Below are 26701 nucleotides of genomic sequence, written 5' to 3' on the forward strand. Positions count from 1 at the left end.
CCTAAATAAATCCTGGCGGGGGCACGGGAAATTCCACCCCGTTAGAAGTCTAGGAAGCGGTGTGGAGTTCACCCCGGGAGGGCTCTGGTGAGGAAATCCCCATCTCCCCCGTCCCAGAAGCCGCAGCAGGTTCAAGTCCTGCGTAAAGCGAGGTGGGCGCGCTCCGGGTCATTTCAGAGGCACTCTCTTATCTCAGGGAGCGCCGCGTGTCCCAGGTGACGGGGGCCGTCTAGAAGTCGCACGCATTCCTCCCAGGGTCACCTGGGCGAGGATGAGGAGCTGCCCCGGGGCCGCCCCCACAGCGGCGGGTGCGGGGCGTGGTCTGGGCGGGCGCCCCCCGCGGCTCCTTTAAGGGCGGGCCCGGCCCACGTGCTCCGTGACGTCAGAGCAGGAAGTGTTTGAGGAAGTCGCGCTGGGCCGGCAGGTTTAAGATTCCCGCATTTTAATGTCTGCGGGGAGGTGCCAGAGCCCCCGGTTTCGCCGCCCCAGCCCCCGCCTCCCCCTCCCGGGGGAGCGGCTCCCCTGCCCCGCACTCCTGCCAACAGGTGAGTCCCCCGGGCGGCCGCGGTGTGGGGGGGGGGGCGGTGACACCTGCAGACCCCCGTCTGCTCTGCACCGGCGAGCTCGCGCCTCCCTCCTCCCTTGTGGCTCCCGAAGAAACTTCTGTGGAGTTTAAAAGTCGGGGTTTCCGGACGCACAAGCCTTTCTCTCGCGCGGGTTAGAGTGGGGAGGCCCAGGACAGCCCCTGCCCGGGTGGTTCCAGGTGGCCTCTTGGAGGTGGTGGCTTTGGGAGAGAGTCACGATGCGTTTGGACTGTGTGAAGACACACGTGACCGTAGGGAAACCCAGTGTTAGCCTCTGTCCCTGCCGCCTTGAGCGGAATGGGCGCGGGGCAGGGCGCCCCTTGCTGGAGTCCAGGCTGGGTCCCCCTCCGAGTTCGGGGGGTGTGGAGAAAGATCTTCTTCGAGTGACTTTCTTCCCCGTCTCCTTCCACCACAGCTGAGGTGGGGGTGCGGGAAGGTGAGAAAAACAAAAGTTCGCTGCCAAAACCCGCACGCCAGACACCCTCGTTTATTTACAAAAAGAAAACGGTCTCTCGCATGTTCTCTCTTACCTTCTCCATCTCCTTGAGTTTCACTTTTTTCTTAATGTTAATTAATCTTTGTCCCCCACACCAAATTGCTTACAGAGTTAGCACGGCATCAGTATGAGCTGGGCACCTTCTCTGCCAACCCAGACGTGTGGGGCCTGGGAGATGAAAGAACGACTCGGGACAGGGGGATTTGGAAACGTCATCCGGTGGCACAATCAGGTAGGGCCTCCGTGGGGCTGGGAAGGGCAAAGGCGAGTAGGGGTGGTAGGCGAGGCGGAGAAGACAGGTTTCCCTCCAATCGCCTCTGCCCCACGCTGCTGGGTGGGGGGGATGGGCCTCACCTTTGGCCTTGGGCTTGTTGGGAGAGCGTGAGAACTGGGAACTGGAAAGGGGCCTTCGAGCTTCTGAGCTGACTCTTTAAGTTACTGATCTCCAAACTTTACTGACTATGCTCCCCAAGTAAATAGTAAAAATAGTTTAATTTTTCAGACTCAGTTTTATGTATCTTAAATTATATCTGTGCTACCATCATGCTATCGTGTACTAATACATTGTATGTTACAAAACATACAAAAATAGAACAGTTTAAAGGATGGTCGTAGAAAAATATATTTAAGTGTTTAAAAAATCGGTTTAAAAATATTTCAAATATGTACTCATTATGATGCCTTCCTGGTATTGTTTGCAGTACTGCACAGCACAGAATATACAGATCTATATGAAAGTGAGAATTGGGCGCCTGGGTGGCTCAGTGGGTTAAGCCTCTGCCTTCCACTGGGGTCATGATCTCAGGGTCCTGGGATTGAGCCCCAAATCTGGCTCTCTGCTCAGCGGGGAGCCTGCTTCCCCGCCTCTCTCTGCCTGCCTCTCTGCCTACTTGTGATCTCTCTCTCTGTCAAATAAATAAAACCTTAAAAAAAAAAAAGAGAGAAAGTGAGAATTTTATCGTTAAGAATAGTGGATGAAAACCCATGTTTCAAAGAATTTTTATAATTTGGAGTTATTTGGGCTGATTTCTTTTTAGATCTGATTAGATCCTCATTGTTTTACTCCTGTGTCTGAAATGAGTTGCGTACAATATAGAAGTGTTAGTTCTTGCATATTCCTGTTTGCTTGCGCCAAAGTTCTCTGCAGGAATTTCTTTAGGTACTTGTCCATTTTATGAGAGTCATTTTATTGAAACTGGATAATACAGTCCATGATCTACCTAAGCCGGAGCCCCCGTCTACCAGTGCCTATGGAATGCTCATTTTCCTCTGTCTACCTCGAGGCCACAAGCGATGTGTTATCTTCTGAGAAATAAACTCAGGAGGCTGTCCTAAAGCTAATATCAGAAAAGCGTAATTTCTTTTTAATTTGTTTGGATTCCAGTCTTGGGTCACGGTGGTGCACATACACCCAATTTGGAGACCACTGCTCTAGGGAACCATCAGTCACCAAATAACTAAAGTTAGCTTCCTGACTCCAAAATAAGACCTGTGAAGTCCTTGATGGAAGGTACCTGCTTTTTTGATCAGGGGCTGGTGAGCCCCTTGTTGGACTGAAGGGATGGCAAATTGTGCACCGCTTCTCAGGAGCCAGCTGCAACAGCCCACAGGAGAGTCATCAAGGCTGCTGGCCAGCCACAGGAGAACGTCGTTCCAGATAGCAATCTTCATCAGTTAGTTGGAAGACATTCTAGGCCCTGCCCTGAGTCTTGTCAGCTTCAAGCAGATGGAATGACCCCTCGAGGAATGTGGGAGCCAGAGCTGGAGGGCAGAGTACAGTTCTGGAGGTGGTCATTCCCACATTCAACTGGGAAACCAGAATTCCAGCAAACCCTATGGCAGAGCGGGCCACAGAAACAACTGGCTCAAATGTGTTCTGGTCTGAGTATAACCATGGCCCTAGCATTACAACATAAGAGTCAGATCATTCTATGGCCATACATACATACCTGGGCTGGGCTGCTTCTAGAGAGGCCACAGCTTTTAGATTCTTGACCACAGCAACTGTCTTGCAGCAGCTGAACTAGATGTTTGGTTTCCCTCAAAAGGAATTCTGTCCAGCTGTGCCATGTGTCTGTCATCTCCAACTAAAATGGCCTCTGTCTGCTCTGTGAGTTTGGAGAGCTATTGTCAGATGGAATTTGTTCCTGACTTTATAGATACAGGCCTCAAAAAATGTGTGTGTGTGTGTATGTAGATTGGTCTTCTAAAATTACTACTTTCAAGTTCCTTGCCTTGTTCAAAAACCTTGTTTTTAATTTTTATTTTATTTTTTAATTGAAGTATAGTTGGCATTCACTTTTTTCCCTCTTTTTCTTTTTAATAATTTTTAAATTTTTTTATAAACATATAATGTATTATTAGCCCCAGGGGTACAAGTCTGTGAATCACCAGGTTTATACACTTCACAGCACTCACCATAGCACATACCCTCCCCGATGTCCATAACCCCACTACTCTCTCCCTACACCCCTCCCGCCGGCAACCCTCAGTTTGTTTTGTGAGATTAAGAGTCTCTTATGGTTTGTCTCCCTCCCGGTCCCATCTTGTTTCATTTATTCTTTTCATACCCCCCAAACCTCCCACGTTGCATCTCCACTTCCTCATATCAGGGAAATCATATGATAGTTGTCTTTCTCCAATTGACTTATTTCATTCAGCATACCCTTAGTTCCATCCACATCGTCGCAAATGGCAAGATTTCATTTCTTTTGATGGCTGCATAGTATTCCATTGTATATATAGACCACATCTTCTTTATCCATTCATCTGTTGATGGACATCTAGGTTCTTTCCATAGTTTGGCTATTGTGAACATTGCTGCTATAAACATTCGGGTGCATGTGCCTCTTCGGATCACTATGTTTTTATCTTTAGGGTAAATACCCAGTAGTGGCATTCACTTTTATATTAGTTTTAGGTGTACAGTTTGGTGATTTGGTGATTCTGTACATTATACAGTGCTCACTGTGATATTGTCACTATCTGTCCCCATACCCATACATGATATCAACACCATCTGTCCGCAAGTGTTGTTACAGTATTAGTGACTATATTTCTAATGCTGTACTTTTCATCCCCCCATGACTTACTTATGGTACCAAAAGTTTGTATCTCTTAATTTCATCACCTGTTTCACCTATCCCCCAACTCTTTCCCTTCTGGAAACCACCAGTTCTCTGTATTTATGAGTCTGTTTCTACTTTTTTTTGTTTGTTCCTTCATTTGTTTTGTTTAGACTCCCCATGAAGTGAAATCATGTGACATTTTTTCCTCTAACTTATTTCACTTAGCATAATACTCTTTATGTCCATCCATGTTGTCTCAAATTGCAAGACTTCATTCTTTTTTATGGCTGAGTAATATTCCATTGTGTATGTGTGTATCTATATATCTATCTATCTATATATCCCTTTACATATATGCCACATCTTCTTTATCTTCTTTATCTATTCATCTGTTGATGGACCCTTGGGTTGCTTCCCTGTCTTGGTTGTTATAAATAGTGCTGCAGTAAACATAGGGGTGCATGTATTAGTGTTTTCAAATTGGTGGTTTTGTTTTCTGTGATTGAATACACAGCAGTGGAATTATTGGATCATGTGATAGTTCTGTTTTTAAGTTTTTGAGGAACCTCCACTCTGTTTTCCACAGTGGCTGCATCAGTTTACATTCCTACTAACAGTGTATGAGGTTTCCCCTTTCTTCACATCCTCGCCAACACCTTTTATTTCTTCTCTTTTTCATTCTAGCCATTCTGACAGGTGTGAGGTGATATCTCATTGTGGTTTTGATTTGCATTTCCCTGATGATGAGTGATGTTGAGTATCTTTTCATGTGTCCGTTTTCCATTTGTATGTCTTTGGAGAAATGTCTATTTAGGTCTTCTGCCTTTTTTTTTTTTTTTTAAGATTTTATTTATTTTTTTGACAGAGAGAGAGAGGTCACAAGTAGGTGGAGAGAGATGGGGAAGCAGGCTCCCTACTGAGCAGAGAGCCCAATGCAAGGCTGGATCCCAGGACCCTGAGACCATGACCTGAGTAGAAGGCAGAGGCCCAACCCACTGAGCCACCCAGGCGCCCCACTTCTGCCCATTTTTTAACTGGATTATTACTTTTTGTGTGAGTTGAGTTGTGTAAGTTCTTTTTATATTTTGCATACTAATCCCTTATTGGATGTATCATTTGCGAATATCTTCTCCCTAGTTTGCCTTTTCATTTTGTTGATAATTTTTCTTTCTTTTTTCTTTTCTTTAATCTGTATTTTTTAAAAGCCAAACTCACATCATTCTGCTGTTTGAGGCCTCTTCACAGTCTGGCCTCACCCCGTCTTTCTAGCATTACCTCCTCTTGTTGACTCCCAACAAGTTGGTTGGCTGAGCCTTCTCTGGGACAAGCCTCTGCTTCCTGGACAGCTTTATGTGCTTCTGCCCATTCCTCCAGGATCAGCTTCAGACCACCTCCTCAATAAACCTCCCATGGACTCCTTCATTCTATAAAAATTAGTTCTTCCGTTGAATTCCCCAGCTCCAATCATTTGGCATGCTTCATATCCTGCCCTTTTGTCTGTGTATAGGAATGTATCTTGTCACAGCTCTAAGTTCCTGGTCAGCCAGGGCCCTGTCTGGCTTTGGCTTTCTTTCAGTTCCCCCATAGCAATTTTCTTTATGTTATACATGTGTTAGGTGCATTAAGTCATTCACTTTCCTTAAAGAACTTTTTGGAAAAGGGAAAGAGCTATTAATCAGTCATTACAGATATAAGCTCCTAACTATCATAAGTCTGACACAGGAGAGGGGCTCACGGCAGTGATACCTTATACCAGAAGGTGTGATCAGTCTGGAGGTCGGGGCGGGGGCAGGGGGAGGCTTCTTCAAGGAAGTGGCACTTAAGTGCAGATCTGAGTTATTGGTAGAAGGTAGCCAGGCTTTGCCGGTCTAAGAACGTGGGAGGAGAGTTCCAGGAAGAGGGAGCAGCCTATTCAAAACCCCTGTGCTGGGGCAGGTCTTGGCAAGCAGGTGGAATAGAAAGGTCAGCAGGACCAGAAGGGAGGACAAAGGGAGCTAGGTGCAGAGGAGGCTGCTACGTAGAAAGTGACAGTGGGACCCTGCTAAGAGCTTTTGGTTTTTATCTGAAGAGCAACAGGAAGCTGTTGGAAGGGGGTCTACTCTGACTGTGGGAAGAGTTTGGAAGGGGCCCAGGCAGTGATGTGCTGGGAAGTCGGCTCTCCAAAATATCATCCAGAGTGGTAGGGTTTACCTGTTTCCACGGAGTAACTACTCCCACCATGGCTTGTTTCAAGCCACTGACAGTTTAATGAGCACGTCTCACCAAATTCCCGAGTATTTAACAATCCGCTCGCAGAAGAGCTGGTACCAGGACACCACTGGCACCCCCTATCACGTGGGTTTTGGAGATTGGACAAGTGAGGGATTGGATGGGGCTGATGGTGGTTGGCGATGGAGAGAAGTGGGCAGATCTAAGAGCTATTTTAGGACTTAGTGGGGGAGTGGAAGGTGAGGGCTGAGGGAGCAGGAGGAGTCAAGTTTCACAAGTACCTAGTGAAACCTTGCTGATGAACCTGGCTCAGTTGGGGAAGCTCTCCATCACCCTTCTGGGTTGTTCCTGGGGTGGTGGGGGGCAAATTCTTAGGTCTCCTGTGGGTTCAGTTCTTTAGCTGATGTCCAAGATCAGAACAGGAGTAGTGTCTTCTTTGGTGGATGTTCCAGTGTTCAGAGTCTCGAAGAAAGCTAATGGGATAAGTGGTTTTGACAACTCCAGTCAGTATATAATAATTATACTTCTTAACAGTGTACATTTCCTAATAGTCCATATACTTTATCTTGTCTACAAGAGAGACTTTTTAGTTTATCACAAGAACAATTGCATAAAAGAGTCTAGGCATTGGTATCCTCAGTCACATAAATGATGCCTAGTAATCAGACCTATCATTTATCGAGAACCTACCATGTGCCATCAATGGGCTAGGTATTTTACATGTTTTATCTTCAGTCTGCATAACCCTAAAAGAAAGAACTGTTACCTTTTATGGTTTTTAAGTTTATTTATTTAAGTAATCTCTACACTCAAAGCGGGGCTGGAACTCATGATCCAAGATCAAGAGTCCCACACTCCTCCAACTGAGCCTGCCTGTTGTCTTTATTTCTGTTTACCCCTGAGGAAATTGAAGCACAGAGAGGTTAGGTCATTTACCTGAAGAGGCTAAGCTAGGAAGTGAAGAGCTGGAATCTGAAAATCCCAACTTCCTGCTTTCCCCACCGTGGCTTGTGGCTTTTCCATGGCGGGCGATCGAAGCTTATGGACACCCCTAGAACATTTTCAGTTCTCTTCAATCAGTCTAAAACATTTTGAAGGGGCACCTGGGTGGCTCAGTGGGTTAAAGCCTCTGCCTTCGGCTCAGGTCATGATCTCAGGGTCCTGGGATGGAGCCCCGCATTGAGCTCTCTGCTCAGTGGGGAGTCTGCTTCCCCTCTCTCTCTGCCTGCCTCTCTGCCTACTTGTGATCTCTCTCTCTGTCAGATAAAGAAAAAAAAAGTTGCTTTTAAACCATTTTGAAGCACTAAGGGAAAAACTCTCATTTGGAAGACAAGATGCATAAATCTTTCTAAAACAAATATTTCTTAGTGAGGAAGGGCAGTGTACCAAATGCCCTTATCCCTGTTTCCCTGAGTTTTTGGAATCTGTTACTAAGCATGGGCCTTGGCAGTCCTTGCCGCGTCTGAACTGCCTTAAATCCTCAGCGGGGGGGTCAGCACAAACCATTTATCAGTATGGTCTAGATAGGCTGATGTTTTCAACAAGACCTTTGTTAAATACAGAAGAAGAAGAAAAAGATGACCCGGGTGACCTCAGCCTGCAGCCCCTTTTGGGAATAAGGGGGAAAACCACATGACTCCCAGTCACCCATACCTGGGTTCCATTCCTGGCTCTGTTTCTTACCAGCTTCATGACTTTGAGCCCAACTCCCCCCTTGGATTTTTGAGGATGCTAAGATAATTGATCTCCTTGGCTCTCAGCATGTCTAAGCATGAAATAGGGCCGCTGCTTTCTGAAAGGATCTGGACATGTCCCAGGATGCCTTGCACTATTCTCTGTGCACTTTGCTATGAAAGAGGCTGGCAATTGCTGCCTGGTTTCCCAAAGGACGCCCGTGAGGATGACATGCGGTAATGTACGGAGTGGCTCATGTAAAGCTCTAAGAGGCACGGTGTCATTAATGATCTCTTCTATGAAGTGGTACCGACTTTGACTTGTTTCCTCACTGGACAAGATTAAGCTCACTTCAGCTTATGTGTGTGTTTTGGAAGTGGTAAAGACCTCAGTCAGTTCACTAAGAATTTATTGTACACAGACCCAGGGTCCACTGGGGGAAAAAAGAAACGACTTTGTCTTCAGTGTGCTTATGCTCTGAGGAGGTAAAATGAATGCTCCGCCGTCTATGAAATAGGTCTATATGGGCACCAAATTGTGCAGAGATATGAATGTCTGCTGTTTATTGAGAGTGTCCTGTGCCAGCTGTGCTCGCTGCTTTATCCATATTCTCTCTTGAGTGTTCAGGGGAGAGGGAAGGCTTCTTGAGGAAATGGAACTTGAGCAGAATCTTGGAAGGAGAGGGACTGTAGAGAGTCTGAAGAGAAGACAAATCAAATGGGTAGAGTAACATCAACACAAGGCCAGAGAAGGGAAATGCTGCTGCTGTAATTTGCTCAAGGCTCACGCTGTATCACGTTTTGACGGAGGGGTAGCGTCCCCTCTCCCTCTTCTGGATAAAGGCCCAGAAGCTAAACTAGCAGGCTCAGTGTCCCACATACAGCAGGTGAAGGATGAAGGAGTTACACCCTGATCTCACCCCACAAGCCTCTGTCGGTGAGTTTGGAGGCCACTGTGCGTGTTGGCTGTTTACACCAAAGGGAGTGGGTTGAACTCCGAGATTTCTCGGCATAGACTGGTCAGTGTGGTTGAGTCAGGGGTGAAGCTATAGTTAGAGACCCTGTACCTTTTGACTCTCAGGCCTGATTTCTGTCCCGAGGATCTCTCTAGGCCTAGCTCTGTACCTCCTCTCTGAAGTTCATCTTGGAGGGCAGGGCCTGAGAAGGAACGAGCTGGTTATTACTAATTAGCCCCTTTTACCACAGTGGCCTGTTGGATGGTTGCCATGGTAACAGGAGACAGGTTTCCCAGCCAAGAGTTTGAATGGACCTCTTGGCTTCCAGCCTGTTTCCCCTCCTCGTGTGAAGAAGGCTAACTTTGGGAAGCTGGGCCAGCTCCTGAGTGGACTGGCCTCCAGCTCACTTGTACTGTCATGCTTTCTGGTAGCTCTCAGCCATCTGAGGAGGTACCCCCCCACACACACATTTTATACACAAGTTTTATGTTTTCATGTACAAAAGAATCACAGACTTGAGGGACCTTCATGATAAATTGTATTCACTGTGGCTAACACCGTTGCCCCCTGTCTTCATTTTCTCAAAATACAAACCGATTTTAAATTTTCTCCCACACCAGGAGTCCACTTACCAGAAGTTGGAGGCTGATACAGTTTGGGCCAAGTCTAGGTCTCCACAGAACTGAGCTAAGACTCAAGGATGTTCCAACCCAAATAAAGAAAGTCATCCGCTGCTATTGGTGTTTCATTGCTAGTGAAGATCAAACTCCCCAGTCTTTCAAAACCAGTATTTTTAGTCTGTTTTTGAACTGTTTAATTGAATTTTGCTTTCTAGAGCCGGTATGTTTTTAGCAACAGAAAGTCATTGTGTTTGGGTTTCTGTTTCAAATGAAATATTACTCATGGAAAACTGGAATGTTTTAGAATACTGCCTCAAGGCCTGCTGTATAAGAAAAGTTTAAGTGTGTTTATATCTGTGTGAGACATTCCCAAGCCCCGGAAATTGTTAGGATTTCCCCTGCAACGGTAGGACTAAGCTGAGCTGTCCACAAATAGAAAGTGACTTTTGGTGTCTGTGCACATTTAGTCCACAATGTGTTTCGTATTCATATTGGGAAGTTCACTTCTTAGTTTGCATCAGGATACTGAGGCTGATATCAAATCTTCAATCTTTAATATCAGTCTTCTATATCAACATCTATTCCTGGACTCTGGGTTAGACCGGGTAACAGCTATGTGTTAGATCCAATGTTTGTGTTGAACAGATCACAGTTGTCTACAATTATCCAATGTGTAGATAGATTACCTAAAATATGTTCTAAATCACTTAATAAATCTACGTCTTGGGGTCTTTTTGTCATTTTTTATGAAGGAAGCATACTGTCTGTGGTAGGCAGAATAATGGCCCCTCCCAAAGATGGTTTCGTCCTAACCCCTGAACCTGTCAGTATGTTAGGGCACCATGGCAAAGGGGAATGAAGGTTGCTCATTGGCTGACATTAGGTGGGAAGATTATCCCATATTGTCTGGTCAGCCCAGTGTGGTCATGAGGGGCTTAAAAGTGGAAGAGGGAAGGGCGCCTGGGTGGCTCACTGGGTTGGGTGTCTGCCTTTGGCTCAGGATGTGATTCCAAGGTCCTAGCCTTGCACTGGGCTCCCTGCTCAGCAGTGACCCCCCTCCCCCTCCTCCCCGCTATCCTTTTGCTATCTCTGTCCCTATCTCTGTCTCTCTTAAATAAAGTCTTTATTTTTTTTTTAAGATTTTATTTATTTATTTGAGAGAGAGAGACAGTGAGAGAGAGCATGAGATGTGAGAAGGTTAGAGGGAGAAGCAGACTCCTTGTGGAGATGGGAGCCCCATGCGGGACTCAATCATGGGACTCCAGGATCATAACCTGAGCCGAGGGCAATTGCTTAACCAACCAACCCAGGTGCCCCTTAAATAAAGTTTTTAAAATAAAGTGGAAGGGGTGTCTGGGTGGCTCAGTCGTTAAGTGTCTGCCTTTGGCTCAGATCATGAACCCAAGGTCCTAGGATGGAGCCCTACATCGGGCTCCTTACTCAGCAGGGAGCCTGCTTCTCCCTCTCCCACTCCCCCTACTTGTGTTCCCTCTCTCACTGTCTCTATCAAATAAATAAAATAAGATAAAATAAAGTAAAATGAAATGTATCTTTAAAAAATAGTGGAAGAGGGAGGCAGGAGAGTCAGTGTAAAGTAATGCAACGTGACAGGAGTTAGCTGGTTGTTGCTGACTTTGGGCATGGAGGGAGGGACCCTGAGCCAAAGAATGCAGGCAGCTTCTAGAAGCTGGAAAGGTCAAGGAAATTTATTCTTCCCTAAGGTTTCCAGAAAAGACCACGGCCCTGCTGACGTCTTGATTTTAGCCCAGTGAGATCTGTACCAGACTTCTGACCTCCAGAACTGTAAGGACATAAATTTGGGTCTTAAGCCACTAAGTTTGTGGCAATTTGTTAATAGCAGGAGTAAAACAAAGCAAAAAACTAACACACTGTTCTGTATACTGAAGTTAAAATAGGTGCAGATCTTTAAATATCTTGATTTAAGCTCTGAGTCATTCTGAGATAACAGACCAAGAGTTGCATTATCTTGTTCTAAACTGTTACTTATCAGACTGTCCATCAAAACATTACCTGCCGAAGGGACTCCCTCGGCCCTGTGACCTTGTGTGACACTTGGCCCTTCAGTTTAGAACTGTGCAGTCGAGTCTCAGTTTCCATGTGATCCCACCTGACCGAAGACCAGCACGTCCAGTGGCATGTCAGTGCCGCTACTGATGAAGTTACCCTAGAAGTGGGTGAAAACGTTTGAGTCCGAACACTCAGGGGAAGTGAAACTTGAAAGCAAATTTAAATCTGTTTGAGAACCTACAGGAATTGGGAAGTTCATATATAGGGGGTGTAACATTTTGTGAGATTGAACACCAGTCTGTACATCGATGAAGAAACAGAATTTTCACATGTTCCCTAATTTGTGAAAAGTACTAGATGGATTTCTACCGAGTTCACTTGTTACAACTATACTGGTTGGTTCACTAGCAACAGGATTTATGAGTTTTGAAGAGGTCAGCTCTTCAGAGAGTGCCTCGGATCTGGGCCAAATATCGGGGTTCTGATAGCAGTGTGTGAACCGTCTGTCAGGACCCGGTTACCAAAGCGCGCTGCCACGGGCTGCACCAAGGAGTGTGTCGTTACAAAAGCAGGCATGTGGCTGCCGCGCGGGTGGGCCTTAAAAGAAGCCATCCCCAAAGTCCCCATATCGTGGGATTCCATCTGTGAGACGTTCAGAACAGGCAAATCCATAAAGGTAGGGGGTTGCCTTTGCTCAAGGGGCTGGGGGAAGAGTGACTGCTCGCGAATATGGGGTTTCCTGAGGGGGGGCGGTTGATGAACATGTTCTAAAATTGATGTGTGGCTTTGGTCGCGCTACGCTGACCATACCCCCATACCCGTGTGCTGCACACCGTAAATGGATCAGTGGTGCGGTGCGTGAATTATATTTCAGTAGCGCTGTTAAAAAAAGGAAAAAGTAGGCGCCCGAGGTAACTGCGTGACATGCGGCAGCAGTGTCGGGCTTCGGTAGAAGCTCCTTCTGCGAGCATGTGGAGGTGTTGCATCTGCTCTCTGGCATCCGAGCTGGGAGAGGCAGAAGATGGTTCCACCTTGTTTCTGAAGCTTCTCTTTCGAGCATGTCGGATTTAGGGATTGGTCTATCAAGCAGTGACTTGGTGGTTTTATTTGACAACTTTTGCTCATGGTTGGAGACTTTGTTTTCCTTTTTCTTACTGGGTAGGTGTGTGTTCCTGCAGGGATCACGGCCAGTCTGGTAAATGCGTGCCCGCGTTGCAGTTCTGCTGCTGCGAGACCGCCGTGTGCACGCGGGAGGGCTGCCACAGTTCTCTCTGTGTCTTTTCTAAGATTGTATTTATTCATTAGAGAGAGGGCGAGAGGGAGGGAGAGAGAGATGCAAGCAGGGGGAGTGGCGGAGAGGATGAGGGAGGAAAAGAATCTTGAGCAGACTACCCACTGAGCCCAGAGCCCTGGGATCATAACCTGAGAGGCAACCCTGAGTCTGACCCTCAACCAGCTGAGCCACCTGGGTGGCCCTTGGCGTGTCTCGTTCAAGTCCCATTCAGCACTGTATGAATTGCTCCAATTAGAAGAATGAGGATTCTTTTTGGGATGCATTTTCCTAAAATGATAAAACTAAGAAAATGGTCTGTCACGGCCTCTAGGATATCCGTCTTCAGTTGGGCAAGTAGTAGAATTCTGGTACTGTTCTGCTGTCTTTTCTAGTGAAAAGATCCTGCAGGCGTGGCTCTCCCCTAGTCATAGGGCTGTTAGCGAGGTCATTCGCCGCTGTTTGGACACTGAATATACAGGATGCTGGTAAAGTCTGCTTGCTCACTGACGGCGGGCCCGGCTTCCAGGCCCCTGCCACCAGAGGCATGGCTAGGGCCACCCAGTATGCCTCAGCCATCCTGGAGGCCCCTGGGGGCCTGAGGAGGTAGCAGCAGTGCATGGTTGCCCCCTGTGGTGGGCTGAGCACTGGAGGCCAGAGCCACTGTCCCTGCTGCCTCCAGCACTGTAGCTGTAGGGCTCGCCCCTTTCAGTCTGTGTCCTGGGGCTCCTTGGTGCTGCCTAGAGGACCAAGGGAAAGGGATGAGTTATCCTCAGGACCCAGGCAGTCAGTGAATTATTCAGAAATGTTTTACGGATTGCCTTCCCTTCCATTCACAAAATCTCCGCTGAGGGCATCGTGCTAGTTACTGGAGAAGAGCTTAACGTGCATGAAGATAAGCCTGTAATTTAACCAAGAAAAGAGAGAAGATAACCCTGTGACTCTACAGAACATAGGTCTTTGGTAGCTGTGTGTGTGAAGGAGTGGCCTGTTTGGAGAGCAGAGCAACAGCCCCTTGAGGTGGGCCCCGTAGCGCCTGCGCTCCCACACAAGCAAGAGCACAGACCCGAGAAGCAGGGGACTGGATGGGCGGTCTGATTCAGCCGCAGTGTCTGATGGCTGGGGGCCTCTCGGGAGAGTGGCTGGAAAGCCAGGGTGAGCCAAGCTGCAGGGGATCTTAACGCCGGGCTTCTTGCGTGACCTGGGTCTGCTCTGCTCTCCGCAGTGTTACTGAACACCTGCTAAGGGCTGGACACTGCTGGCTTCTGAGCTTCAGGATAGCCCCGAAAGGTGGCTGTAGGCATTCTTATTTTACAGATGAAGAAACTGAGTCCAACCAAATGCTCTGCCCCAGGTCACAGAGCTAGTAAACGCTAAATTGAATCATCCTCCGTGTTCCAACTACTATGCTAGGTTTGCCTTCTCTCTAGAGAGATGAAACTCTTGCATGATCTATGAAGGCAGTGTGGCAGCAACTGTTAGGTTGAATCACAGGCAAGTGCCATTGATGGCAAGTGCCATCGGGTCAGACTGGTCAATACCGGCAGTGTCCTGTGGTTCTGTCTAGCAGCCGGGGCTCAGAGAAGTGAGAGATCTCTTCGACAGGAGTGGTGAGCAGAGGTTTCATGGAGGAGGTGGAAACCAAACAAGGCATTGGTGTAGACTCTGGTTGGCTAGAAGGGGGAAAGTCCGGGAAGAGGTGGGGGTGTGGAGGCGAGCCTCAGAGGCTGGCAAGTGACTTGGGGACATCTATCAGAGGATACATATGTGGGCCTCGGGATCCCGGAGGTCCCACAATCCATGCTTTAGGCCCTAAAGAGACAATTTTGTATTCGACCCCTGGTTTTCTCGGTGGGCTTGGTCGTGAGTTCTGTTCATCCCCTCCCTGTGCGTGCTCTCTCTGCAGGAAACAGGTGAGCAGATTGCTATCAAGCAGTGCCGGCAGGAGCTCAGCCCCCGGAATCGAGAGCGGTGGTGCCTGGAGATCCAGATCATGAGAAGGTGAGGGCCCATCACTGCAGGGGGACGAGGAGACTGTGGGAGCTGAGGGGCCTTGGGACACTGCTGTGAAGTTGGAGGGAAGCCCTCTGAGCTTGAGGATCTGGAGCAACAGCCCCACCTGTTGCATCTGGAAAAGTCATAAATCTTAGTCCTGAGCTCAATCAGGGTTAACAGATGACTTGTAGAGGAATGGCCCTTAGAGTCCAACTCTGGGCTTTCTCGAGGGCTTTTGCTCAGTTTTATTTCTTATATTAAATAATTTAAAATAGCCATCACTGTGACTTTATCTTTGTCATGGCAGAGATGCTCTTTTTCCCTGTATTTCTGGTATCAAGGCGGTGTGTGGCTCTCCACTGCTGTGAACCAATGACAGATATTTACTCCCCCAGTGTGGGGACAGGGGTGGTCTGTCAGGCCCTGGATGGGCGCTGTCCTCCCAGGTAGTGAGGGGTTTAGGTAAGCATTTAGCAACCTAGTTGTTCTAAGGCCTCAAACAGGTGCTCCCTTCGTGAACTTCTTAAAAGGGAGGCATCGCCTTGTTTCCACACGCACGCACATGCACACACACGCACGTGTGTGCACACACACCCCATCCCTGCTTGAATGGCCTGAGGTTGGAAGTCCTTCTACTTTTTGTGCTTTTCAGAGCAGTTTTGAAGTTCAGTGAGGACTTGGTATGGGGCACTCTAAAGAAAATTTAGTTGCACCTCAGGCCCTCAGAGTCCTTGAGCTCATGGTGCTGAAAGTAGAGCTGGGTGAATGCTAACGGACCCAGTGCCGAGGTGACTAGTCGGTGCCTGACCTCCGCTAGGACTGACCTCGGCTAGTCCGGGCCTTTGTTGTAAAGCTTTGCTGAGACACGGACGGAGCAGGGAGCAGGTTTGAGCCAGAGCCTGGGTTTTTCCCTCACTGCTGTCTCCTTCCTAGGCTGAACCACCCCAATGTGGTGGCTGCCCGGGACGTCCCCGAGGGGATGCAGAGCTTGGCTCCCAATGACTTGCCCCTGCTGGCCATGGAGTACTGCCAGGGAGGAGATCTCCGCAAGGTGAGGCTTCTGGGGTGGCTGGACGCAGGGTGGCTGGGTGCAGCCCATCTGGGCAGGGAGCAGCGGGGATGACTTTTGCCCCCTTCCTCGTCAGGAAGCTCAGGCAGCCATGGTGCCTGTGGCGGGCTTGCTTTTCCTCCCCAGATGCCCCTCTTCTGTGCTCAGGGTGGGGCGATGTGCGTGATGTGAATCAAGGGACTGAATCAGAAGCTCTTACGGGAAAGTCAGGGAGGGGCTCTCTGAATGTATGTCCTGCGCGGTGATTCCTGAAATGACAAGAAAAAGTCACCAGGTTTGGAGGATGGGGAAAGACTGGACCAGTTCCAAAACAAACTTTCTTTCCCTGGGCATGTTAGGGCCACTGCCATCCTTCAGCGTACACGTCATCACTGTGCTTATGGGGAGGGGTTCTGTCCCCCAAATGTGGCCCCACTACAGACAGGGTCACGGAGTGGAGCAGGAAGGGAGCCGGCTTAGTAAGCAGGGAACTGGGCTGATGTTCCAGAGCCACCACTGACTCACCATCTGGCCGTTCGTCCCTCTAGCGCGTTTACTTCTCCTTACCAGAGCACGTCCTGCAGGGTGGGTGCCTGCAGCCCTTCCTTGTCTCAGAGACGGTCGTGCCTGGCCCCCTCCCTAGCGTGGCCTCCAATGCGTTTATACAGCCTGCTTTTGTACTTGGCCTTGTTGGATTTTCCACATCCCTGTGATGCTGGTACCACGTGAAGGCTGTAGACCATGGCCCAGGCTGGTGAGGCGAGTTACCAGGCCTGGTGCAGCTGCAGTGTGGAAGAGCTTGGGTCACAGCCCACGGGACGCCGACTGCAGGCCCCCTCTCCACCCAGGACGCTGAAGAATGCCACATAGGAAGAAGCAAAATAAAAGTTGTCTCTGGACAGCGAAGTTGTTTTTGTGTTGAAAAAGAGGTTGCTCTTAGTGCACATCTCCCGAACTCTTCACTCTAGAAGAAGGGTCACGGTATTAAGGGGGGTTCGGGGGGATGGGAAGCAGGATACCCAGGCACTTCTTCTGTCTTGACATGGCAGTTTCTTGGACCTAGCTTCGTGTGCTGTTTCCATTTCTATTCTGGCCCCTTCCGCTTTCTTTTTGTAGAGGAAACTTTCCACAAGGGTTCTTCTTCTGAGTGGCTTTCTCCTGCCACGCAAGCTAGGCAGGTCGCGGGAGTGGCACAGCAGGATGTGAACAGTCATTGGCATGACCGACAAGCTGGGGACTGATAACGGATGAGAAATGGGGAAGTTGATAATGCTTCACTTTTATTCTTTATTTTCCTAACCTTTGACAACCATCCAATTACTGAATGTGGTTCTTTAAAATGGGAGATAGAGTCATGTTGTTGCAGTGGAATGGGTGGTTCTTGGAGGGCAGCATGGGAGTTGGTGGGATGTGACCTGATTACGGAGGGCTCAGAAGCCCGGCAGAGAACTTGAGACTTGATCTTGCAGGCAGCAAAGAGCCAAGTCAGCCAGGGAAGAAGGTGATGCACACTGTAGCATGACTGACCCGCCACGGGGCACAGGATGACCTGTGGGAGGCAGGAAGCCCTTGCACTCTGAGGGGCCTCTGTCCGTGGGGCCGGCCCCCCATGGCAGGGGGTAGGGTGGGTAGCGCAGGGAGGGCACCGCTGCCCACAGTGCCTGGGTCCTCTGTTCTCCAAATGAGGGAGCCTATCTTTCCTCCTCTCAAGAGTTCAAAGCCTCCTCCCCTGGGCACCAAGAGACCAGCTAGGCCAGCGCTTGAGCAAAGGTAGAAGCCAGAACCGATGAAAAGAGTGAAATCTGTATGCCCAGCTCACAAAACAGGCTCTTCAATGTTCTTGAATATAAATGTTCCTTAATGACTATAACCCTCAGCTGGGAAGTTATCTTCTCCATTGTTTTCATTTGAGGCCAGCCGCCAGCCTCGGACTGAGCTGGGGCTGGGAGGGCAGAGAGGGCGAGTATTTGAGCTCAGGCCTCAGCTGCGTATCCCAGGGCCGCGCTAGAGTGGCTGTGTGAGCAGGCCTCACGGAAGCCCTCCGGTCTCGGGCTCCTCACCTGTGAGGTGCAGATGCCGACCTGACCTCCCTTGGTGGCAGTGGGAGCTCAGCCTCTATGTAGGTAGAGCTTCACTGAGCTAAACTGTGCAGAGGTTTGCTGGGTCCCAAGCACGTAGTAAGTGCTCATTAAGTACTCCCCCATCATCATCCCACTGGCCATGCTGGGGAAATGGTCAGAGCATGGCGTTTACTGAGTGCCTTCCACCCCGCCCTCTGTGGGACTCTCAGGAGCAGCAGTCCCCCGGTGGCAGAGCAAGGCCTCTGGCCTGCCTCCCTCAGAACGGCAGCTCAGGTGAGCCTGCAAAGCCCTCCTCTTTGACTCAGACACCTCACCTGTGAGTGCCTGAGCGCTTCTGGGAGTTCTCACTACCGCTTCCTCCTCCTCCGCCTTGGGCCAATTCCTGCCAGTCCTGCTGTTCAGGCCACCTGTTAGCCCAGGTCCCTAGAGCCGGGGCCTGGGGTGAACCCCCAGATGACTTCAGCTGGGAAAACACACTGTGGGCTTGTAGGTGGCCGGGGACTGCTCACTCTGATGTTTCTTTTTACCTTCTTGACAGTACCTGAACCAGTTCGAGAACTGCTGTGGCCTGCGGGAAGGACCCATCCTTACCTTGCTGAGTGACATTGGTAAATCCCAGCCCTGGAGGTCTGGCCGTGCCCTCTGGGGAGAGTGTGTGGTGTGCCTGTGAGTCCTGGTGGAGCACAGAGGGGAGCTATTTTGGTCCTCTGTTCCCTACAGAGGGTGGGGTGGAGGGGGCGCAGACGGAGTGGGGAGGTCAACAGGGGACTAGTCAGGCAGGTGCTGAACTCAAATAGATTTCCCTTCCTTCCGGACTAAGTCATGAAGTGAATTATGGTGTATATAGAATAACAGATTTCCTTCCCATTAAAAAGCTCCACTCCCTATTTTCCTGGAATGGCGAGCAATGGAATAGGTTGTCATCTGAATGAATTCGTCCCTTGGCAACTTATTTTTCCACTTCCACATTGGCAGTTCTTTTTCCAATTATAGGCATAGGAAAAATTGCTCCCGTTTAATCCTTTGGTGCCGTTACTGTCCTCAGACAAGGGTGTCTGCCACTGTCTCTGAGAACATTGGGGAAAAGAGTGACCTCAGGTCACAGAACTCAGATGCAGTCTTCTGGACCTGGTGCCTGCTCTGGGAGGGAGCATGGAGGGCGATCTCCACTGGTCAGCACATGGCCCCAGCTGAGAGACAGATGATCAGACAGAGAGAGGGCCTGACCAAGCCTCCTTTTTTTTTGATCTCCAGGGTTGTTGGTACAAGTTGATAGTTTAAGATTTAAAGTTTAAAGTTATCCAGAGCTTACCACTGAGTGTTTGCCCCTAGACGTGGGAGCTGGTACAGTTTTCATCCCTCTCCACTGCAGTCTCTTTGAAGCTGCATGCTTTTTTTCTTTTTGTTGGCTCAAACTTTTTTTTTTTTTTTTTTTAGGAAAATGTCAAGTGTGCAGAAAAGTTGAAAGAGTAGTACAGTGAAACCCACAACGGGATTCACCAGTCATTACCGTTTTGCCACATTTGTAAACCTGTGTTTTCCAACTCTTGTCCTGGAAGGGTGGGTGGGCCTCCAGTCTCTCAAACACTTTGCCTCGTTAGTGTGGGTCCACCTCTCCCTTACCCTGTGCCGCCTTTCACAGAGGGTGGGCAAGAAGGAAATGAAGGTAGAGAGAGCAATGACATCAATTAGGATCCAAACAATCTGACATAGAAAATTCCATCTCCCTCTGTTTCCCATGTTTTTGTCCTCTGGATGGAGCACACTGTGCGGACAAGTTGACATTGCCCTGGTTCTATCTGACTTGAATGGCGTCCAGCACTAGCCAGGCTGATTCCTGCATGAGTTGGCCTGGGTGGGTTTATGGAAGGGCCCTCTTTGTCTGCCTAGGGGTCTAGTCCATAGGTTAAGAATCCTACCTGTTCTTCTGACGCTTTGCCACATAGCTCGCTGAGCCATTTTGCTTAGACAATACTTGTCTTGTTACCCCAGTGGCCGGATTACTCATTTATTCTCTGTTGAGTTCCATTAAAGGCAGATTAGTAGGTTGGGGAATATTCTTTTGCTCTTCATGGGAAACTTTATTTATTTATTTTTTAAATTTCTCTCTGATTAGAGCTTTGAGTCATTTTTTAGAATGTTCTCCCAGATATTTTTCTTTCACTGATGAGATTATTTTGCATTCAGCAAATAGTTAAGAAAGTCTCAACTTTATTGGCTGGATTACACAGACCTTTCTACTTCCTCTTACAACTTTTACTTCCTCAAGTGATTCTCTAGTGATATTAATGGAGCTTCAACTGGTTGCGTCTTCTTTGGTCTGAGCACATTTTGTATCCAGTTACCATTGGCTGGTGCGCCAGCTTTCATATCACGCACTGAAGTTGTAGGTGTGTGTCTCAGTCGTACATAGGTCAGAATAATGAATGCTGGTAAACTCCCAAGTGCGTATGTAGTTCCGCTTTCCCGTAGGTGAATAAACATTAGAATTCTTGAGGTCATTGAGTCCCTATTTTTCCTCTTTGTGACCCTGAGTTGGACATAATGCAGCCTTGAAGTACAGATACACTAGAATTAAATTCTTGAAGGCAGAGACTCGAGTCCTTACTGGATCTCCATCATCTGCAATAGTGGCATCTTATGTGGCAGCTTCTCTGTAAATATCTGTCAAGTGAATGGTGCAAATCCCAAAGGAAATTAAAGTAAGTAGGGACCTATTTAAAAAAAAAAAAATGGCCACAGTATAATTAACAGTCCCAGGTGAAATACTCACTCCTCCACTTACTGGCATTGTGACTTTAGGCACATTACCTAGTTTTTAAGAACATCTTGGAACATTCTATATTAGCTGTAGAATGAGCTTGGCACTCACCTCATTAGAATTGTTATGAGGATCAAATGAGGTGAGCCCAAAAGTGGCCAGCATGGTGTTTTCTGCTCTGAGCATCATGTGCGGTCAGCAAGTTTGTTCCATTCTCATTTCCTTTCCCCTTGCTATTAATTTGGATTAATAGCATCCCTTTTAAAAAACCTCAGTCACCCTGATTTGGGATCTGGTAAGCCAGGCTACTGGTTGCCTTTTTGAAACTTCCCTTCCTGGAAATGGTTACCCGTCAGACCTGTTCCTGTGTCAGTCACTTTTGGGGGGGCAGTCACATCCCCCGGTATTGTGGTTGTGGTGGAGGTGGTTGATAAGCCTGTATTTTACTTTCATTCCCATTTCTGACTTGTGTACAAGATTTATCAAATTTCTTTGTTTTGCAAGGATCTCACCACTCAGAGTTCAAAAGCTTTTCTTAGAGCTCATCTAACAGAACTCTTTTGTATTTGGAAACATTTCCTGAGCATATTTTGTTCCAATTTGTTCCAAGTGCTGGCCTCACGTTTCCGGTGTTGGAGCTGCCACTGCTGTTCTCTCCTGGGTCCACTTCAGATAAGCGGCGGAGCCGCACCCTTGACCTGGGTCCAGAGTCCATCGCCTTCTCCTCTGCCCTAAACCTGTTTTAACGTAGCCTCTTCTGTGCCACTAACCTTATAGAGATGCCCACTGAGAGCAGCATCAAGATAATGGGCAGAAAAGATTTTTCCAATGAACTTTAATTTGGCTAAGAAGAGACTACAGAGCACACAGGAGAAAACGAGCCATTGCTCGGTGAGCGTGTGCCTGGACAGACCCATTAGACAAATACTTTTTTTTTTTTTTAAGATTTTATTTATTTATTTGAGAGAGCAAGCAAGCACGAGCAGGGCGGGGGGAAGGGCAGAAGGAGAGGGAGAAGCAGACTTCCCACTGAGCAGGGCACCCAGTGCTTAACCAGCTGAATCACCCAGCTGCCCCTAGACAAATTCTCTTAACGCTGTTAAGACATCCGAAGACAGGTCAGAAGCAGCCAGAAATGATCTGGATTTCCACATAACCCTAAAATAGCTCAACAAAGTTACATCTAAGTGGACTCTATTTAAATGGTCTTGCTCATTATCCTTTGGAAAATGTTGGAGTGTGTGTCCTTCTGCTGGCAGAGGCTCAAACTCCTGAGCACTTGAGGTTGAAGGACACAACCAGATGACACAAACACAAACACAAACACAGATGGATACATGCACTGTCTAAGGGGGACCTGCCTGGGCCTTTGGTCACATGGGCGGCCCAGTTGTGTGATCTAATGACCTTACCAGGTCTTAAGTCTGAGTTCATCTTCCTTGATCCTCCAGATGGCCAGTTCACTGTGGGGACTGACCATCTTGTCCTCTGAACCTTCAGGAATCCCGTTCCCCATCTCATCTGTGCTGTATTCTCGGGGTCACCATCCTGGTCCCTATTGGAGCTGCTCCTTGCAGCAGCAGTAAGTACATCAACATTAAAAAGCAGAGAGGGTTTCAAGGAGAATACAGGGCTCTAGAGAAGAGAACTTCACCCTATGAATCAGAGAAGTGACCTATTTCGTATTTCTCTAACTGTGGATTTTATGACACAAGAGGATTACCTGATTTCAGAAATTCCGATCATTAGTATATAAAGTATGTTGGAAAGCATAAATGAACTTTACAACAATAAAAAAGAAGACAACTGGCTTTCGGTCCTGGCTTCTCCATGTTCCCAGATCTGTCACCATGGGCAAGGAACTTTTGCCCCCCCCCCTTTTTTAAAGATTTTATTTATTTATTTGACAGACAGAGATCATAAGTAGGCAGTGAGGCAGGCAGAGAGAGAGGAGGAAGCAGGCTCCCCGCGGAGCAGAGGGCCCGATGTGGGGCTCGATCCCAGGACCTTGGGATGACCTGAGCTAAAGCAGAGGCTTTCACCCACTGAGCCACCCAGGCACCCCACCTTTTGGTCTCTTTATCTCTTTGTTTCTTCTCTATGGAAAACTCTGGTAACTTTCTGGGCCTACATGTCCTCAACTTTAAAATGAATAGTTTGAGCTAGGTGGTCTCTAAGTTCCCTTATAACTAAATATTCCATTTTTATTATTCAGGAGGCTGGTTTTCAGAATGGGCGCCCCAGAATGTCTTTGACGCCCTCTCCACTGTCCCAGCCTGACTGCGTCCCCGATGTCTCTCACCTCTCCCTTAATGCATCATCTTCAGCCAGTTTTGCCCAAATGCTTTCTGATCACTCCTGCTCCATCCCCTTGCCCTTCTGTGCACCTGGACCGGCTGCCCGCTGCTCTCCAGTATTCTTTTGCCAGGTTGTTCTCACGACATCTTTATCAACCGTATTCCCTCCAGAGTCTGTGTATTCAACACTGAGCTCTAGCCTCAACTCCATACCCGTGTCTATATACTTCTCCCAAAGTCATTACCAAATGGAAGTCCTAGACGTCTTTCTTAAGCCGGATCCCTTACCGGCATCCCTTTCTTGTGTCACCAGCCCATCTTGCCTTCCTCAACCCAGACACAAATCTCATCTCTTGTAACCTGCCCTCTTCCTGCTCTGTACCCTCCCGATCAAAGGCTCCAGATCCTTTCAGCCCTCCTTTGTGTCACATATCCCATTTTTCCTCTCTGTTCCCGCTGACTTCAGTGTCAGAGCACATCACTGTCATGACCCCTCACCTGGCCTCCTTAGCCCCTTACTCACCCATCTTTCATGCTTTTGAAGAGGACACTTTTGTTGTCATCCTTCAAGGCCAGACCTCTTACCTCCCCTGTCGCCAATTTAGCATCTGTATGGCTCTCAAAAGCCCCTGATCCTCAGCCATCCTGCTACCCTGCACTCATGGCCGCTCCCTTTAGAATGCTGCTCCTGCACCTCCCCGATGACCCTCAGCCTTCCTGGCTTCCAGGACACAGCTCTAGACCTGCCCTGACCCATCACTCACGGTGCTTCTCCTTCTCATGGCTTGCCTCACCCCTGCTGCCTCCTGCACTGACTTGGTACTTGGTGTCTCTGCTCTTGCCATGGGCTCTCAGCCCATGCTTGACAGTGGAGACTGACTTCTGGTGGGGGAGCTGCTGGCCAGACTCTGCAGTGAGTGAAGAAAATGCTTTGGCTTCCGTGACCCATTTTCCACGATACCTAGGAAGTACAAGGTACCTTCTCAGTACTTGCTGAAAGAACGAGAATGGTTGTGCACTTTTCTCCAGCACTTGGTGTGACTGCCTTGTTACCTTGCTGATTAGTCCTAGGGGCTCTTTTAGCCAAGAAACCCTCAGCTGGATGAAATCTTTCTCCACATGTTCACACTTGGCCTTCTAGTATGTTTTGTTTGGAAAGGCCAGTGACAGCAGAGTGACTGGTACATAGTAGTATTAAATGTAAAAAAACAAAATTCAGCTGAATCGATTTTAAAGATCTTATCGGCTTTATCCAGTGATTCATGAATTGGGCAGCATCTGACCTAGCAAACAGAAAGGAGCTCTGAAGAGCTGTACGAAATGAAGGACTTTGATAGGCAGAAGGGGGCAGGACAGGGAAGTCACTAGCAAAGAATGGATTGTTTCAGGTAAGGTCACCTTTCTTTGGAGGATGGCAGGGGTCCCGTCAGGCAGATTACCCCATTAGTGCTGACCCAGTAATTCCAGACTAAGATTACATTCTTGGGAGAGGCTGAATCTATGGTTAGGTTAGGTATTAAGTCTCAGTTTGGTGATGTGGGCCTAGCACAAGTGACTCCATTTTGGGCCTGTTGTCTCTTTTTTTTTAACAAGTCCTCCCTTTTGGTTAGACTTTCAGCTTAACCTAGAGATGTGATCAAATTCTAAGACATCAGCAAATGGATCCCAGCTATTGCTCTCAAGTTCTTACAGTTTTCTTGCCAAATCTCTGTGGTATTCACAGATCACGACTTCAGGTTCTCATTTTTTCAATCAGTAGCTCTCCTCGTTCCTTTTTTGACATTCCAGTCTTAGGCAGATCTTTGGTGGTTGGTGGCTATGAACATGCGTTTAAAACTTTTTGAGGAAAATCTCACCAGGGAGATTACAATGATTATTATACACAGGGTGATTTCTAATGTCTAGAGTGGACTCAAGCCATGGTCCCCAAGACCCGTACCAAATCAAAATCAGAGACCGTGTTGAGTCCCTTTGTTAAGCCAGGTGGCTTAGTTCAGTGATTTTATGTAGCTGCCCCTGGGTCTGGATGCCATCTGGGTGGTGAGGAGGACCTGGAGTCCTTTCCAAGGAGATTCAAGGGCAGTCTTTGTCTTTTTGATTCCAAATCAGAAGGCTGGAAGAAAAATTAGAAATGTTAGTTTGGAGGGCGCCTGGGTAGCTCAGTGGGTTAAGCCTCTGCCTTCAGCTCAGGTCATGATCTCAGGGTCCTGGGATCAAGGCCCACATTGGGCTTTCCACTTGGTGGGGAGCCTGCTTCTCCCTCTCTCTCTCTCCGCCTACTTGTGATCTCTCTCTGTCAAATAAATAAATAAAATCTTAAAAAAAAAAAAAAAGAGAGAAATGTTAGTTGGGAGAGTCATCGCTAGATACTGGAAGAAATTCAGGATCCAGTTCAGTTTACGGGTATATAACAGAAGCTCAAAGAAAATTAATAGGATTAGAATCTAATATCTACAAAAGGGCAAACCATTTTTCTTTACAGTTACCCCCATTTTAAAATTAAAAATAATTGCAGCAAAACTAATTTGTTTTCATTAAACTTGGCCTGATTACTTAGATAAATGCAACAAGAATAGTGATTGGTCATATAAGCTCCGTTTAAGACTGCTTTGTGGAACTTTTCATAAAGAATCAGATTGAACTCCTAATAGCCTCTGAGGCCAGGAAGCCACTCCAAGGACTTACCATCAGAATTTACCAGCAGTACCAATAATTTCGGTGAATTTCTCTCTTCGTAATGTTCCCCCAAATATCCTGGGCCTGCCAGGAAGTGACCTTTCTTACTCATCTGGTAAGGCTGCTAGGAACCTTTTATAAGCAAGATACCAAGTGATTTTTCCCAGCAGTTCCTTAAACTGTCTGTCATATCTGAGTCTATACATATCGCGCTTAAATGTGACATTTCAGTCAAGTCCTCGGTAATATAGCCCATGTTTTTAATTTTGTTCTGTTACAAGGAGAACAGAGTCTTACTGAACTTACACAAATACCTAACTATTACCATGAAAAGAATGCTTGAGAGCTTCTGGATTCTGGAGGGATCAGGTAGGGAGAAAAGGGAAATGTTTCATTCATACTTTTGTTGCAAAGGTATGCTTGATCAAATTGCCGTAAGTCAGAGGTAGCTAAAAAATTTGGAAAAACAAAACATTGAGGAGCCAGCAGTGTCTCAAACAAAAAGCCGTAATCCTCCTCCAGTCACCCAGTCATTTAATTAACATCTGTTCTGCCTGAATCCGGTTCTTGTGTTAGTTCTGGAAATTCTTACTGAGGACAGTTGTATGATCTTAAAGTAATCAGAAACCTGTACTTGCCAAGGTTCTTTCCAAAGTACAAACCTGTTCTCTTTGAAGATAGAGCACCTGAGCAGAAACTCTTTCTTTTTTCTTTTTTTTTTTTTAAAGATTTTATTTATTTATTTGAGAGAGAAAGAGTGAGAGAGAGAGCATGAGGGGGAGAAGGTCAGAGGGAGAAGTAGACTACCCGCGGAGCTGGGATCCCAGTGTAGGACTCGATTCCGGGACTCCGGGATCATGACCTGACCATAGGCAGGCACTTAACCAGCTGATCCACCCAGGCGCCCGAAACACATCAGAAGAGCATCAGAGTAGAACAG

The 26701-nt window shown here is 47.7% G+C and overlaps 1 protein-coding gene across 1 annotated transcript in view; it reads left to right on the forward strand.

The window, feature by feature from the left end:
* The first annotated feature begins 376 nt into the window (after nt 1-376).
* Nucleotides 377-26701, forward strand: part of IKBKB (inhibitor of nuclear factor kappa B kinase subunit beta) — a 61115-nt gene continuing 34790 nt past the window's right edge. The window contains exons 1-5 of the mRNA XM_047719801.1: nt 377-545; nt 1190-1312; nt 14810-14904; nt 15832-15949; nt 18566-18635. Of these exons, the coding sequence (XP_047575757.1) occupies nt 1208-1312; nt 14810-14904; nt 15832-15949; nt 18566-18635 (388 nt within the window). The 5' untranslated portion in view covers nt 377-545; nt 1190-1207. The remainder of the gene's footprint in view (nt 546-1189; nt 1313-14809; nt 14905-15831; nt 15950-18565; nt 18636-26701) is intronic.

The sequence above is a fragment of the Lutra lutra genome, chromosome 2, assembly GCF_902655055.1.
Source record: "Lutra lutra chromosome 2, mLutLut1.2, whole genome shotgun sequence".
In the NCBI taxonomy this organism is placed as follows: Eukaryota; Metazoa; Chordata; class Mammalia; order Carnivora; family Mustelidae; genus Lutra; species Lutra lutra.